General features: G+C 43.3%; 1 protein-coding gene across 5 annotated transcripts in view; it reads right to left on the bottom strand.

Annotated features, from left to right (window-relative positions):
* Window positions 1-16,275, bottom strand: part of LOC135904960 (uncharacterized) — a 235,496-nt gene that overhangs the window by 42,381 nt on the left and 176,840 nt on the right. For 2 of the 5 annotated variants that reach the window (XM_070536726.1, XM_070536728.1), the window contains 2 exons: window positions 11,725-11,740; window positions 9,253-9,583 (listed from right to left, as the gene is read on the bottom strand). In XM_070536726.1, the coding sequence (XP_070392827.1) occupies window positions 9,553-9,583; window positions 11,725-11,740 (47 nt within the window). In that variant the 3' untranslated portion in view covers window positions 9,253-9,552. Of the gene's footprint in view, window positions 1-9,252; window positions 9,584-11,724; window positions 11,741-16,275 lie in introns of those variants that run through there. The other 3 variants (XM_070536724.1, XM_070536725.1, XM_070536727.1) reach the window with 2 other exon arrangements.

Below are 16,275 nucleotides of genomic sequence, written 5' to 3'. Positions count from 1 at the left end.
ATTGCAGAGCATTTACGCGTGACCGTTGACAGGTGCTGGCTCAAATCGCTGCAGGTATCACCTCTGCCGTTTAAGACACGATGGAGTGTATGCTTATGGTGCCTGCTGTGCAGCAGTCACCGTAGGGCAGTAGGTTTCCATAATTTCTGCCACGTCCTTCAAGGGCACGTACGCAGAAAAAAAAAATAAGTTACCTTGTCAAGAACTATGTAACCAGCTGAAGTACTCTGAAATTTATATTGCGAACAACCATACATAAAATGAAAGCTTTTCAGACCTGCAGCAAAGGCCGAGGCAAGCCAAATATGTGAAATTACTGCTGCATGAGAATATTTAAACTACAATAAAACTATTCAATTCAATTCAATTCAAGTTTATTTGCATCTATACATGTACAGATGACAGGAGTACAGACAAAAAGCCAAAAGAATTCGGCTTGATGGGGTCTGTACCCCCTACAAAAATGGCACTGTGCACAATAAAGAGAACACAAACACACAATAATGAATAAACGAAAATAATATAAACAACTATAATTTGTAAACCCTATGACACCGGGATTACAACATTTGTTGTACTTTTTTACATGTGCAACACCTGTGTACGATGATATCCGAACAAATTCTTTATGTGACCAGGGACATATTGTTACATGCAAATAAATTGGGCTTTCAACTTTCAATAGAACGTATATATGTACACATGTGGTCCAGAAACGATATAGGTGAGGGCTCAAGTGACCAGAGAATAGTTTCGAGGTAGCCTTAAATTTGGCGCTGTCACGCCCGCAAGCCACATGGCTTATGCGGAGAAAATATATATATGATGCACATTTTAATGCTGAATAATATGTATTCCTCAATTTATTCCTATTCCTGTCTTTGACGTCCAGCGTGGTGCAGAACAAATAGACTCCACAGAAACAGAATTCTACGGCGCAGCTGCTGTGGTATTCTAATTGAAGAGTTGTCGCTACCATTAGCTACTATTCGCTGCCACTATAACTTTCTAATCTGGCCTCCCTTTGCTCCAGTGTTTCAACAGGCAACTTTGTTTGAGATTTCGTGGCCTACCGTGTATCTATATCTACTGGATAATTAGCTTCACCCTGTCGCTTGAGCAGAAACCCACGCACAGCCGCGCGATCCATGGCGAGACTCAGTGATCAAGCGCCGGCGAAAGGCAGCCTTAATGGCCCATGTATGGGCCGACGTTATCGGTGCTCGGGCGGGCATCGCACTGCGCCGGGTGCTTCGTAGTACGTTGGCCGCGTCCGGTTACGTTGGCAGCACCAGTGCTTCGAACAATCGGGCGAACTATAGACGCTGTCCTTCTCACCAACGTAACGTACCGTGCATGCGCTCACACTGCGTCGGGCTATATTTAGCTAAAATCCCTCAGTAGCAATAACTCCTGATTCTGATTCTGAATAAAAATCAAAAGAAGCGCCATCGTTTGAAGATTGCCGCCGTCCTCTTCCCCTGGGCTTTCCTTCGGCGATCGGCCCTTCCATTAGCCGAACGCTGTCGCGTGCTCTCACGCACTTTTTTTCTTGCTGGTTTTCGCTTCTGCCGCCATCGCAGAGCCGAATACTGCGGACGGCGTACGCAGGCACCAAGTTTTGCGCCTCCTTTGTGTTTTTGTAGCGTAGTTCCGTGTTCGCGATGCCGCATCGCTGTACAAGTGAAAGGAACGGGAAGCGACTATTCCGTATTGCATCTGCGATGCTAGACTTAGCAAGGAGGAGGGCCTGGATTCAAAGAATCAGCTGGGTTGAATTCAACCCAACGCAGTAATCCCGGGTCTGTGTGGTAAGCGAGCGATTCTTCGCTCCATTTAATCTCATATGCGGCTACTTGTTGTAGGCGGCTTAGAGAGTTTTTTTTTTCTCGCTCTTCCAAGTGCCGCAGGCACGCGCGGCGTTTACTCTCAACTTTCGTGCCCGATTTCAGTCAAGTCGTCTTCAAACGCATGTACTTTTTGTCGTCTAAGTCATACATTTCATGGCGTTGTCTTTGCTTGGCCACGATGTATTCGAACAGCAAATTTTGAGTGATCGCCGTACGTTACGAAGAAGTGATGGTACGCATATGCAAACAGGTACTCTGAGGACGTCTGGATCATTATACGCTGTTATCGCTCTTAGTGCCTTATCTAACCGGGTCGATGCGTTATGAATCGTGACCAAACGTACTCGGGCAGCGTCACCGCCGCGCGGACCGTACCTTGAAAGCAATCTCGATGGCGACAAAGAGCGCTGACTGCTGATATAGCTTCCCACTTCGTGTTCTCGACGCTTACTTAGCGTTGAAGCGAGACACGTGGAGAGTGTCTTCGGAGAGGGTTTGCTAGTTCAGCACCACTTGGGGGGAGCGAACGCCACTGCAGGAAGAGGAGAGAGGAAACGGCGCTACTTTTATTTCATTTAGAGGCTTTATATTTAGCCTTTTAACTTTCTGCTAGTCCCGTGGTACCAAAGTGCGAGGCACTGAGCGAGCGCAACTGCGTCGCCTCTCCGCAGCGGATCACGTGGAATGACGTCACACCTGCCACCCTTGCGCTCCGCTGGCTCAAGGTCATTGTGACACAATGACCTTGAGAGACATGGCGTAGTAGAACTTCAGCTCTAATATGGCTATGGTGGTACGTACACCTGAATGAACGCTGCAGCATGAATTTCTTCAAGAATTCGTCTTTGGTAACAACATGCTCATAGCACACTTTTCTCAATAACAGATGATGACATACCACACGTTTTGCTGGATTACTACATATGACGTGGGAATGAGTATTTCTTTTAGGGAAGCATAATTTTCTTATTTAAATGACATATCTGGGATTTTTCGAAACAGCCTAAAAAAGTCAGAGACAAAGAAGCCGAGACAGAAAAACACTGTCGATAAACATGTGGGATTGTCGGGTCCTATCCCCTATGTTGCAAGAGTCACTTCTGAATTCAGACATGCAGCTTGAGCCCATGGTACGCCAACAAATCTTGTCAGAAGGTCTCAATGCATGGGGATAAGAGAAGCGATAATGTAGTCGAGGAAAGCATGTGTCGCGGTTCAGGTGCTCGTGTATCAACACTTTTGGCTGACTTGGCGAAGCCGCAAGCCGAGTACAGTGACAACATGGCTCTTATAAAACGAGAAAATTGGCTGGTTTCATGCTTGACACTTTGCTTGGAGGAGGACTGGACAGCTTAGCGTAATTGTTTGATTTGTAACGTTCTACTAGACGATGTCTGATATTTATCGAAATACATAACGCTGCTGAGAGCGCTGCTTATTATTGCAGTGTCAGGTTGTGGTGGCTGTCAATAATACGATGTACAGATAGAATAGATAACATTCCATCCAAGGAAATTCTAGTACGCAAGAGCAACTGGAGCCAAATAATCTGTGTTGGGTTCTGCGTCACTTTCTTCGCGTCCTGTAGTTCCTGCATTCCAGGATTTTCTGATAACTATGATCAAAGAAATAGTGTGAAGAAATGTGAATGCAGGATTGATAACTTGACTGTGTGAACTCGTGCTCATAACGCCGCGTACTAAATGTAGCATAGTTGTGACAAGTGAAAAAAGCATTCTACTTGCATTAAACGCCAGGTATACTATCGCTTCATTGTGAATTCAACTTACTTGGACTGTATAAATTCTTGGAGCGCTAACGTAGAGTTGACCATCTCGACCAAATAGGTTGTTGATTAAGAAAGTTCAGCTTAACAAAGTACTACTGTTTCCATACTGCACCGTTTGCTGAGAGCGTGAACGACATAAATGTTTCACAGAAGTTAGCATGACCTTGGTAGCCCAAATTGCACTTATGAGCGAGGAATTTCACGCTCAATGCCACGCTTTAGAAGGGAATAGGTTTGGGCATGTTGGTGATTCACGGTAATACAGAAAATGCTGCAGTACTGTCTCGACTTGTCCATTGTCCTTACCACGCTATGTTTTCTATATTTCAAAGTCACAGTCACCTTCTGGGTCAGTCTGGACTTCACTGGCTTATGAAAAACCAGCAGAGGAATATGCGATGCCTCCCATCCGCATACTCGGCCTGCATGATATATGTACATGGGGTACTCAACAACGTAAAAGAAGATGCACTGTGGCAGCAAAAAAGCACAGGTAAATTTGAGTCCGACATCGGGGCAAACCAATCCCGCTGCTTTTGATGCGTTCGTCGCAGCGCTACTGGTAGAGCACCACGCTGCTCGCTGGGATCGACACCTGTATATAGCGAGCACTATCTATTAAGCACTCTTCGCTGTATAAGGCGGTGATTGTACACACATCAGCTCTTCTTACGCCACAGACCTGAAAAATCAAATACTCGAAGCACAACAAGTTAGCGGACTTCGCAGTTGTCAGTCGGGGATACACGCAGTACCACTCACCAGGTTTTACGGCTTAACGTGGCTTATACGTGCCTCATATTTAGCTCAACCTGCACCTCCCACATTGTGATAAGACAAGAGTCTTTCTTCAGCGTGTGGGCGATAACTTTCACAAAATTTCGAACATGTGCACGGACGTCCCGCGCCAAGCGGTGATTTGTAACGGTAATTAGTCGGTTCAAAATGGCCACCGCAAAAGCTAAACAACATATATATACGCGAGTAAAAAGAGTTTTCTGCTTCCGCACCACGTGCATTCTTAATTGCCGATGTTGATTGCGGGGCTTTGTCACTATCAGCACTTGTCGAAAGTGTGAGAGAAGGAAAAAACTGAAGAACTTTGCTGTTGTCTACTTTTATTGGATGCGAAAGCATATATAGGAAACATTCTCAGCAAGGCAACAAGAAATGAAGAGAATCTGAACGTTCCAACACCCTAAGTAATTATAGTCGGTAATTATATGTGTATGCTTTGGCATCATCATGCAGCAAGTTCACCATTTAAAACTAGGTACGAGTTCATCGTTGCCTGCATCCATACAAAGCTTTCCTTAATTAACAAAATACGAAGTGCTTGCACGGCTTGAGCGTGTAATTGTGCTGCATACTTACCACAACCTCCTGCTTTTCCCAATTCTTCACCGTCAGCCGTCGTAAGTTTCATCAAAATTAGCATCTGTTTAGTGCGAGATTATCAGGAACTACAAAGGAGAGGCACACACGTATTGTTGCTGTTGTTCTTGAAATACAGTGGTGCGCCAAAATTGGCACTTTTCCCTAAAGAACGTACAATAAGATTCGTGTAACATACCGCTTCAGCTCAATGATAAAGCGCGCGAGGGTTCTTTTATTGTTAGTATAGTTTTTTTTGTCGCTTAGGGCATTTAACTTATACACACTTGTAACTTCTGAAGTAAACATTTTCAGTACCACTAGCCTGATTTTGCATGTTTTGCATGCATTCATGCATACGTCAGCCTTCTTTCGAGAAAACTAAACCAGAGCTAACGTTTATATACTTTTACAACTATATGTGTGTTCTTCTTAGTTCTTACACTTTTCTATGTAGTAATCATTCTAGCTGCATGGTCGTTTTATTTTTTCCTGTGGTTCCCCAGCACTCACGTTCAACACTACTATCATTAAATCCTGATTGTAAGCGCGGTTCTCCTGCCGTAAATTAATTTCATTGTCAGCGTCCTTTGAGCGTCGAAATAGGATACACGCTTTCTCTAATCTGGCCAGTTGTCCATGACAATTTATTTGAACAATGTGGTTCGGGATACAGTCCCACTACCCGCAAGAATTCAATGGAGTGCTGCCATCGTCTGTTCTGCAGTTCGAGTCCTAGTGGTAGTTTTTAAATATTATATCATCTTCTCATTCAATATCTAGTAAGGCTTTGCAAATTGACATAGCAAGCAAATGAAGAAAATTAGTTGGCGACCTGTTTGCAACAATTTGCCGAAGATATTGAGCAAGCTGCCTTGGTTATGCCAGCTTGCGGCGTGGGGTGCGACGTATTTAGCATTTCTTATACAGAATAACCTGCCCAACAACTGATTTAAAAGTTGTTACAGCACCGCTACGGGAGCTGACATGCTGTCTCAATTACGATTACTTGCTTTACTACCATTAATCTATCACTACTATCATTACTCAAAGCCGCTCAGCATTTGTCGTGGGTGTTTTCAATAACAAGAAACAGGGTTTTTGCTGGGGCTGTTGGTGGATAATAACTTTTCTGTGAACTGCGGGAGCACTGGACAAACACGAGCGCTCGTGTTTGTTTCTTTCCTTGCTCCGTCCTTGTGCAGTTCACCAAAAATTTGAACAACTTGCCTGGAAATCTACTTACGCAAGGCCGGGTTGGCGAGGTATTTCTTTTTTTTGGGGGGGGGGGGGGGGGATTCGCTGCATTTGAGGTGATAAAATTGTCGTACATAGGGTAATTAAATGTTCTTGTTTTGTGGTGGTAAGATCACGTTTGTCTCTACAAGGGCAGTCTAATGTTTCAGATTCTCATTTCTTCACACACTTGCCACATGAACTCCAGTCAGCGTAGCATTTTCTGAGGGGTTGCAGTTAACATAACGTTCACGGTAATGTGAGTAGAACTGACGTAATCTGGTGAAGCCGTATGAAGTGAGACATATCTATCTATCTATCTATCTATCTATCTATCTATCTATCTATCTATCTATCTATCTATCTATCTATCTATCTATCTATCTATCTATCTATCATTATGTATATATATATATATATATATATATATATATATATATATATATATATATATATATATATATATATATATATACATATATATATATATATATATACAGTGAAAGCTCGTTAATTCGAACTGTACGATTTGGTCCGGCCAAGCTTCACAGAAGTCTATGTATAAAAAGTCCGTTAATTCGAACGCGAGAACGTTCCCTCACGGATAATTCGAACTACGCTCGCCTGGCACACGTCTAGAGAAACGCGCCTACTGCCTACACACAAGGCTGTATTGCCTCCGAAACGGAGAGAACTGCGAGAGAACGCAAAATCGGAAAAAAATCTAACCGACGTAGGGTCAGCAAGAAGGCAGCGGCGGCTGGCGCTTCTCCGTTCTACGTAACCTCCGAGACTTCTCGCCCATTGCGAATCTCGGAGGCTTTGCAAATCTTGTACAGCTGCTAATGTTGTGCGGAGATGGCACGGCAAGCTCCAAAACACAGCGAATCAAGTACGTCGCAGCTGCGCTTGCAATCAAGAACCAACGAACCCAGGCCTTCGCCACCTTCACATGTTCAGCGTCTTTGTCTCGGCAGTCTTCATTGGTTGTGCAACTCTGTTTTCAGCTTAGGAGGTATCGGCCGTCGCGATTCATTGTGATGGTGTTACGCTTCGGCTAACGTTCGTTTCGGTGGACATCGGTGGTGTGGCACAGTCGGACCCAGAGCTTCGACTTGAAGATGGCGTGTGCCCGCGGCACACGCCATCACTTTCTGACACGCCAAATTCCTGGCATGCCCTACTGCTTCCAAATCGCAGTGTACTGTTGCCCTCCTTCACTTTCGTTAGTTCGAACTTTCGTTAATTCGAACTGAAGCGGCTTCCCCTTGCGGTTCGAATAAACGAGCTTTTACTGTATATATATATATACATATATATATATATGTATATATGTATGTATATATATATATATATATATATATATATATATATATATATATATATATATATATATATATATATATATATATACATACATATATATGGGTGTGTGTGTGTAGGCTGCTGTTTGTGAATTGGCTACAGTACTGTACATACGAATGCTTACACAAAGGATGCAACAAATATCCCTCGATATCCTGATGCTGTATGACGGTGCAAAGGTTCAATACACGGCAAAGCCAACACGAAGAAACAAGACGAACACGGAACACTGACTTCGTGTTAGTTTCCGTGCGTGTTCTACCCTTGCAGTTTACCTTCATGCTCCATGCAGCGATGCCATAAGAACTATATCCCCTGTGGCAAACTTCTTCTGAGGCGTCGCTGGTTTAGGACATTAGCGAGTAGTGGGGTACGGCATAAGAGGTTTTGAAGAGGAGTTAAAAACTATTGAGTAGATCAAGTGAAGGGATGTACAATGAACTCCTGTGCTCATAACTGTGTTCATGGGCCAACATCCCCACTGAAAATCATATTCCTGGTACTATTTCACATTACACAAAATACAAAACATAGCGCTGAAACGCCACCTAGTCGACAAATAAGTTTACGTCCTCCAAAACAACTAAATGCTAGGTTACTTGCCTCGTATGTACAAGTTATGAGAATTGCCGATATTAAAACAAGATGCCGTCTATTTTCGCACTGCTTGGCAAGTTTCCGCTTATTCAATGCCGTTAATATGTTCTATGGCGACCTACCACCCTACTGACAGGCAATCTCATTTTGCGTAAGTTGTGCCGTGTATCTGTTTCCCCCAAAGGCGGTTCCCCAACGCACTTGCCACTCTGTTTTGTTTTTTCCTTCCTTGCGTATAAGAATTTTCTTCCCCGCTTTGCATTATGCGTGCAATGGCCGTGATCCTCAATGCCAGCGAGTGCTCCTGCATATGTTGGGCTGCTCTGGGTTCGCGCTCCCGCTCGATCGGAGGTCAGGACACGTGCCTTGTTTATCGAAGACTGTGTACCATGGCCAACTTTCGCTGAGCAAACGGTGGCGACGAACAATAGGGCTGGTATCAAAGAAAGCATATTTGTTCTGGGCGACTCATGGTATCGGACAGTGTCATCGCCTAGTGAAGTTAGCCTGGAAGGGTAAATGATGTTGACACTGCACAGGGAATGTCCTCTTTTCTTCGATATACTGTCTAATCAAGAATAGCCCCGTGTTTTCCTCCGGACGTGCTGCGCTGTTTATAGTGCGTAAATAAAACAAACTGCTAATTAGCTAAAAGCCATTCGGTGTTGTTCTAAGCAATTGTTTTCATGAAGAAATATAGAAGTCTGGTTGACAGCTTCAAATACTTGCGCTACTTGGCTCACTTTTCGGGGAGGATACCATTATCCTCTCGCTGGGCATTCGCATTGAACGAATCGCCCTTTAACTACCATTAATTTGATGAAAAGAGGCCTCTAACTTATCCGTGTCCGCCTAGAGAAGTCAACCTTTGGTGCAACCGCAGTTTTATCATTAAAATACATGCGCCATGGCGAAATGCTTTGATTTGGCGGCCTAGTCGTCTATTTGCACAAAATCTTGCATTGTACAATGCTAATCATGTACCGAAATCAAACGGCAGAAAGTTTCCTGATATTGTGGCACTCTTCAATGGAGCACGCAGTAAGCAAACTGGTTTATGTTGGACGAACCTGCACCCGGAAACCAAAGGCTCAAGCACTTCAATTCAATTTGAAAAACAGAGTTAACTGGAGCCTTCTGAACAGAAAATCACGTCTCTTCGGTGAACACACATCTCTTGGGCACTGAAGGTGAGGAGCCACGCCGTGACTTCACGTTGGACGGGAGACGGGCGCTTGCGTTCACGAGAGACACGTGCGGTCTCACCATGTCCGAGGCGTTGCTGGCGCTCTTCTAATTGCGATGCAATAAGGCGCTTGGAAAGGAACCTCGCTAGCGTGCTTACACTGGAAACTTCGATGTGGAGGGTTCCCTGCGGCAAGAAAGGTATATAAACAAATGGGCGCACTTCTCATATATTTCAAGTTTACAAATTTGGCAACGCAAAAATACCTCGTACTGGAGCAACCTTCACCGGGCTGAAAATATCTTGAAATTTACAGTGTTTCATGCCTTGCTCTTCAAACATGAACACTAAAAATTTGCCTTTTAGATTAAGGCATATTCGTGCTTATCTAAAGTGTATAATATGCGCGTTCTACATCAAGTTTAATAAGGCAAATTGTTTTCGGCTTGTGGCAAAAGTTTCTCTTAAGAAGGTGCAGTCAGTTAGGATTTCAAGTAAATGTGCTAAATAACTTTGAAAAATCTTATCTGCACTGCATTTTTTCTTCGTAATACTTCGTTACTTCGTAAAATATCAGTATTTAAGGATAGGACTTGAGCTAAGTTGGCGTGTTTCGCAAGAAACGAAATAAACGAAATAACAAATGAGCAGGAGCAATATGACGGAATGTTACTTCTGCTATTTTACCCTACACAACTTGCACGTTTTAATATAGCGCATGATGTCTAAAACGTTGTACCACGACCACGTCTCTACAGTGGCACGACCGGTTTTAGATAATAACACTGAGGCATATAAAAAATATGGACGATGCTCAAGCTTCGCCTTTAAGAGTGGAGCGCGACACAATTCCAAGATCCCTGACGGATTCTCACGCTTCCCGGCAACTGGAGCGTCTCTAATCGCAATGTATAGTGGAAACCGCTTGCCGCGAACGAATGTGGGCATCCTGGTAGAAACGCAGCGTCTTGCGGAGGCCGCTATGCAGCGGAGGCGAGCGCTATCTGCAGGTATTGCAAGAAACTGGCCGCCGCTGCGTGGCCTCCAAGATACAAGCGCGCCAGTGTGCGCAAAGGGCGGATGCCCTGGCAGGTATATGAATGGTAGAAACGCTGGAAAAGGGGCCTTTTTAAGTTTCCACGTAACAAAATAATGTTTTTTCATATTGCCTAATTAAAATCCGACACTATTATGTCTGTAGGTTGTATGCAAGTCGTACTTTACGATGGTTCTACGTATTTTAGCTTGAAAAATTCAATTAGTTCAGTAACTTTCTTGCGCTACGTTTAGAGTCTAGGTATAGGCGGTGCGAAAAATCTTTTTTCTGACACCGATGCCAGATTTTCTGCGACATGCGCCCCTTAGCGCTGTGGCCCTAATACACTCTAGTATATGATTTGGTTTATTTAAAGATAAATCCAGCTGAATGCAGTTCGCCATGCAAAAGAATCATGTTGCGATTATTAGCTTTTGCCAGGATAAGCCACAGAGTACTTCTGCTAGTTGCTAGCGTTAACTATGAGGAGTGACAATAGCGCTGTGCATAATGTGCAAGGATTTTGGCTCCTCACAATCTCAAAGAACGTGTATTTTTGGGGTGTGCAGAACAAGCAATATTATGACAGCACGAGTATGAAACCATGTGCTTTGCATAAAAGATGTTCTTGACAGACTGGCTCTGTATCGGAGTGCAATTGTACGTCGTAATGCATGTTCGCGAAAAGAACCTCAACGGCAGAAAAAAAGACGTAGATAAGTGTAATGATGATATGGCTGCTGCCAGGCACAAACTCACAGTGATATTAATAATTGTGCCAACAATCAAACAGGCGGCGCAAAAAATAATAAAAAATATAATAAAAACGTCGAAAGCTCCGACACAGTCCCGCCAAACGAAGACGCCACAAATACAACAACACTGTTCTTTTTTTATTGAGTAGGCAAGTCAATGCTTAATCGCCAAATACACAATACTGCAGGGCTGGATATGTGAAATAAAAACAATTTAAAAAATGGTGACATCTCATAGGTAACACCGGCTCATTTCGTCTCAGACGTCAAATAAAAATGTTTCTGCTTGATAGTTCAGAATTTACGGGCCGGAAATTCCTAAACTACTCATCGCATGTGAAAAATAACACAATTTTGTATGTTCCTCTTCATCATCTGAGGCTTAATTATGAATTTACATAAACACTAAATTAAGAATGGTCTAAGAAAACTTGAAATCTATAGCTGATCTATAATTCCAAGTTGCTGACACGTCGGGAACGTTGGACCTTCCCGACGGCTCTTCTGTACAAGTTCGCGTATCTTACTATACTTACACCACGCAACTTGGACCTGGCAATAAAATAAAGAAAAATAAACATGATGCAGCGAAGTATACAGAATAACATATTTTCAAGGATGAATTGCTGCAGTGCCTAAAACAAGTAAAAAGAATGTAGACATGTAGCCACACTGCTGCGAACATAAGATTTTATAATACAAATGCTATGAACTAATTAAATATACTATACTTACCAGTGGTAGTCTGCAAGCGCCATGTGCGCATCAACTTCTCAGTAACTGACATGCATTACTATACCATAGAGAAAGAAGCGCCTTTATATCAGAAATATCAAGTCAATACAATTTTCTTCCTCTAAAGTTACGAAATTAATAATCTTCAATAATGTTCTTTGAATTCTCGATACAGCATTCTTCGACAACGGTATTCCCTCATTTAACACACACACAGAAACAGCTACAGTATAACGCCTGGCTTTGTGTACATTTTTTTCTTAATGGGGAAGCACAATAACTTGCGGAACGACAAGACCATAACAACACGATGGTGGCCTTTACTATATGAGAATGATGATGCAGTAAATGAGATTGTATACGAAAGGTATGTTGAATCCTACGTCTTTTTAGTTCTTGTTATTCATATTTGGCGAAAAAGAAAGTAAAGCTACAGCTTGGTTTTTTTCGTTGCTTGTTCCGCAAAACACATTGGTTAGGTGCTGCGACTTTATCGTATGAGAAAAACAAGTAATAAATGTACGAGCTTAAACGAAACCATGATTATATATCCGCGGTAAAGGGGATTATCGTATATATTCCAATGCTTCAAGTCTTCCGTGTCTCTTTCTTGCTGTGAATTCCAGGAAACGTCAATTTATAACATGACGAAACATTAATATTTATCTACTTATTTCTTGAAACCGCATCAACGTATGATAAAAATATTTGATAAATTCGCTCCAACCTATTACCGAACCTCTCGCGCACCCTTGCCTTCAATGGCCTCAATGCATCCGCGCAATTACCGAAATCACTAGCCGACAGCACTGAGACCAGAGGTGATGAAGAGGTACATGGAAACGAGCTAGGTGCCTGCCCATTATTGCATTTGGCGAGATGAAATTGCAGGTATGACGTTATTTGGGGAGCGGTAAACGGGTTCTAATCCAGTGGCAACCAGATCAAAACTATTACAGACGCCCGCTCCTACCAGCGTTTGTGATTCTCGCTGAAAGGCGACAGCGACGCCGAGCTCCTCTAACCAGTGATTACGCGTATCGATTGGGCTCCGCGCACTTTTCTGCCGCCTGGTTCACCCGCCTCTAGCAATCGATTGCGCTATTTGAAATAGCCCCGACGCTACTGTAGCAGCATGGTCATCTGCCACCCCGACACCAGCCGGACGTCATAAATAACCTGACGAGCCTGTTTTCTGTGGCTCCAACAACGTTTCCTAGGCCGCACAAAATATCGCCACCCTCGCTCCTCGTAGCTGTAGGATTTTCGCATCGATCAGTCGACCAAAGAAGAGACAACGATACGCGAGACGCCTCCACATATTCTGCAGTACTATGGCGCAGGATTTGAGGTGCTTAGATTATTTTTATATATTCCTATACGGTGGCCTATCTCTTCTACAATGTAACTGAAGAAACTGTTCTGGCCTAACGTCACACGAGAAATTGGGTTTTTATGTAGCAAAAATTGTGTTGTCCTCCAAATATTGAGAATTCGAAATCATTTCATAACGTTCGATCATGTCCCCTTCTGTTCACACTCACGAAACGTTGTCGTGCGGAAAATATAAGTTTTTTAAATAGCATTTATAGTACGTTAGATGAAAAACATATTGCAGAAACAATAGACAATAGTATGCAGGGTAAGCGAATATATAAAAAGCGCTGCGAAGCTATTCACTTTCTCCAAGGAATGATGCGCTTGAAGCCGTATGTTTGCTGCAGCGAAAATAGTTTGGTAGGGTTAGCCGTTTCATTGCGTAATTTTGCAATAACCGTTGTGTAGCACAATTTTATCGGTATTATAAGTGCGTGAGCAGCCCTACCAGTTCACATTCGGCAACGAACGAACACCACAGGTCGGTTGCACAAGCGCTTCGGAACTTACTCGACAACGATTGCTTTGTTTCAAAGCTACTGCATTATGTGCATGTTGTGAATCAATGGCGCGCGAGTCAATCCCAGATGCGTCGAAACTACATGCTCGAAAACTTCCTTTGCAAGGGAAATAATGCAGTGACTGGTACACGTTGGAGCAGATGAAAGAACACGCAATTTCAACGCAGGAAACAAAAGCGACATGAAAAAACAAAGACCAAATAAGAGGTACATTAGCGTTAAAGTGCTGCGCAGGCAACAGCGAATGACAGGAAATGGGTGTTCAGCGGAAGGCCCGTGTTTTCATTTCTCGTTACGCGGAATGGGCGTCGCCTCTTTGCGACGTCGCTTAAAAAGGCGAACCCAATTGGCAGATCAGCCCTTCTATTCTCGTTGTAACGGTGGCTAGGAAAATGGTATGCGTGCCGGGCACTTTCGAAGCTGCCTGCAGAGAGCAGCCTCGATTCGAGAGTTCTTTTTATTGGCTCCTTACGAACGAACTCAATTGTATTGTTAATGCAGTAAGCTCGCCAGGTTGCCATTGTATTTTATTTCCTACATATTACAGTAACCAAAGTTGAACTCCGCAGACTGCTTACAGCGTTTGCTGAAGTTCCTATGAATAGAAACGTGGCTAAGCAACTGATAACAGGTGCACTTTTCTGAGCGAGCTCATTATAAAGATCTTTGAAATTCAAAACAAAGCTGCCGGTTGATGCAAACTGCCAGCGAACAAATTAAAGCCACCTGGGGCCTGAATACTAGAGACCTAATCAAAGATGGCTGCACGAGTGCATGTCAGTGTTGCCAGATTGCCGCGTGTAATTTCCCTACGCTTCCAAGCAAAATTATCCTTTCACTCCCACATGAAGAAGTTTATTCACAAAACGTTACCGAAGAACTGAAAAAGTTTGCTCAAATTTATACTTGTTTCTAAGTACACGTCCCTTTCAGAACATCTACATCGATAATGAATGCTTTCTAGGCACATCTCGAAGCAAATTAACCCACACCGAGCTACTAAACAACGAACGGGTGCGAATAAGTACCGCATATGCTCCTGAGTGGGCCGCAGGGTGAAGGAAATATTAAATACCTTACGCAGTGCCCTAATGAAACGGTTTGTTTTCTAAACTTCAGACAGGTTTTTATGTATTAGAAATCTTATGCTATTCCAGTAGGTAACTTATGAAAATGCAACTTTCCTTCCCGCTCAAAAATAACACGTTTGAAACAGCATATATACCTGACGGCGAAACTTAAAGACAGCATTGAACGTTCAACTTTTCATGTACGAGCATGTCTTCGCCAGACAGACGCCACATGTACAAGACAGCATGAAGCTCCTGCAGCGATAACCATTCACAGGAGCAAGTCAGCCCTTTATCGAAGGGTCCTCAAGCCAGCTTTGCTGTAACTTTTTTACATCGTTATTTTTCTGTGTGTGTGCTGCAGTCACAACAAAGCCCATGCTCCTGCCATGGGTCGCCGCACGTATACTTTAAATGCCGGTGCAGGAGCAGGAGATGATTTCACCTGCACAAGCTTTTTGTTTAATTTTCAAACTAATACATAAGTTACTCATTAGAAAGGGGTCGGGTCTCAGGCCGGGGGTGGCGGATCAGTGCCCCCTGCAATGAAACCTGTGAAGGCGCTCATCCTGTTGCCCCTCTCCCAGTTATGTAGCCCTTTCAACGACCACATTCCTGCCCAAAGTTTGTCCCAAGCAGGATGCTTGGATTTGAAGCCATGAAAACCAGCACATGAAGACTCCTATGCGTCTGGTATGCTGAATTCATTTGGCTATTCACAAAAATGGCTACTATTGGAACAGTTCTTGCCATAGGCTCCATGAAAAAGGACGAAAAACATTTCTGAACTCACCACACAATTTTCCGCGTTCTAAGTTTCGCAAAAAACACATTTTATTTTCTCTCGTAGATCCAATACGTGGCACAAGATGGATAATTTCCAACGATTTGGCAACACTAGTGCACTGGATGCATTGGTGGCAAGAAAAACGGGCGTGCTCTTTCGACAACCAGAACATGAGAAGAATAAGGTATGATGAAATTGAGTTCACGTGATTCCGTACAATAACTTTTGTGAGAACACCTCTATCATGTTCAGAGAGCCGGTGTGTCTATAAAAATTGTGTAGCCGGCGTTTCTATCTATATGTACCCTATTTCTTAAAACTTTTTCGATGATATTCTCTCCGGGAAAGTAGTATTTTAAAAAGCAAAAATCTACGTGCAGAAGCACGAAGCGCACGTGCTCTGAGATCGTCTCGCTGAAGCTTGTACTTAAATTTTAAATGATCGCCGACTATAGTTGGCTTTGGCACGATAGTAGTATGCAGTTGATCGTGGTCTAGCATTTAGAGTCGTGTAAATAAATAGCAGGATTCAGCACTCACTCGGCTCTGAACTGATTTACTTCCACGTCAGCATTCTCCAATCTCCGCAATCTCCAA

The sequence above is a fragment of the Dermacentor albipictus genome, chromosome 3 (genome assembly GCF_038994185.2).
Source record: "Dermacentor albipictus isolate Rhodes 1998 colony chromosome 3, USDA_Dalb.pri_finalv2, whole genome shotgun sequence".
Lineage (NCBI taxonomy): Eukaryota > Metazoa > Arthropoda > Arachnida > Ixodida > Ixodidae > Dermacentor > Dermacentor albipictus.
The sequence above is the reverse complement of the archived record's forward strand: the minus strand, read 5'-3'. Positions and strand labels throughout refer to the sequence as shown.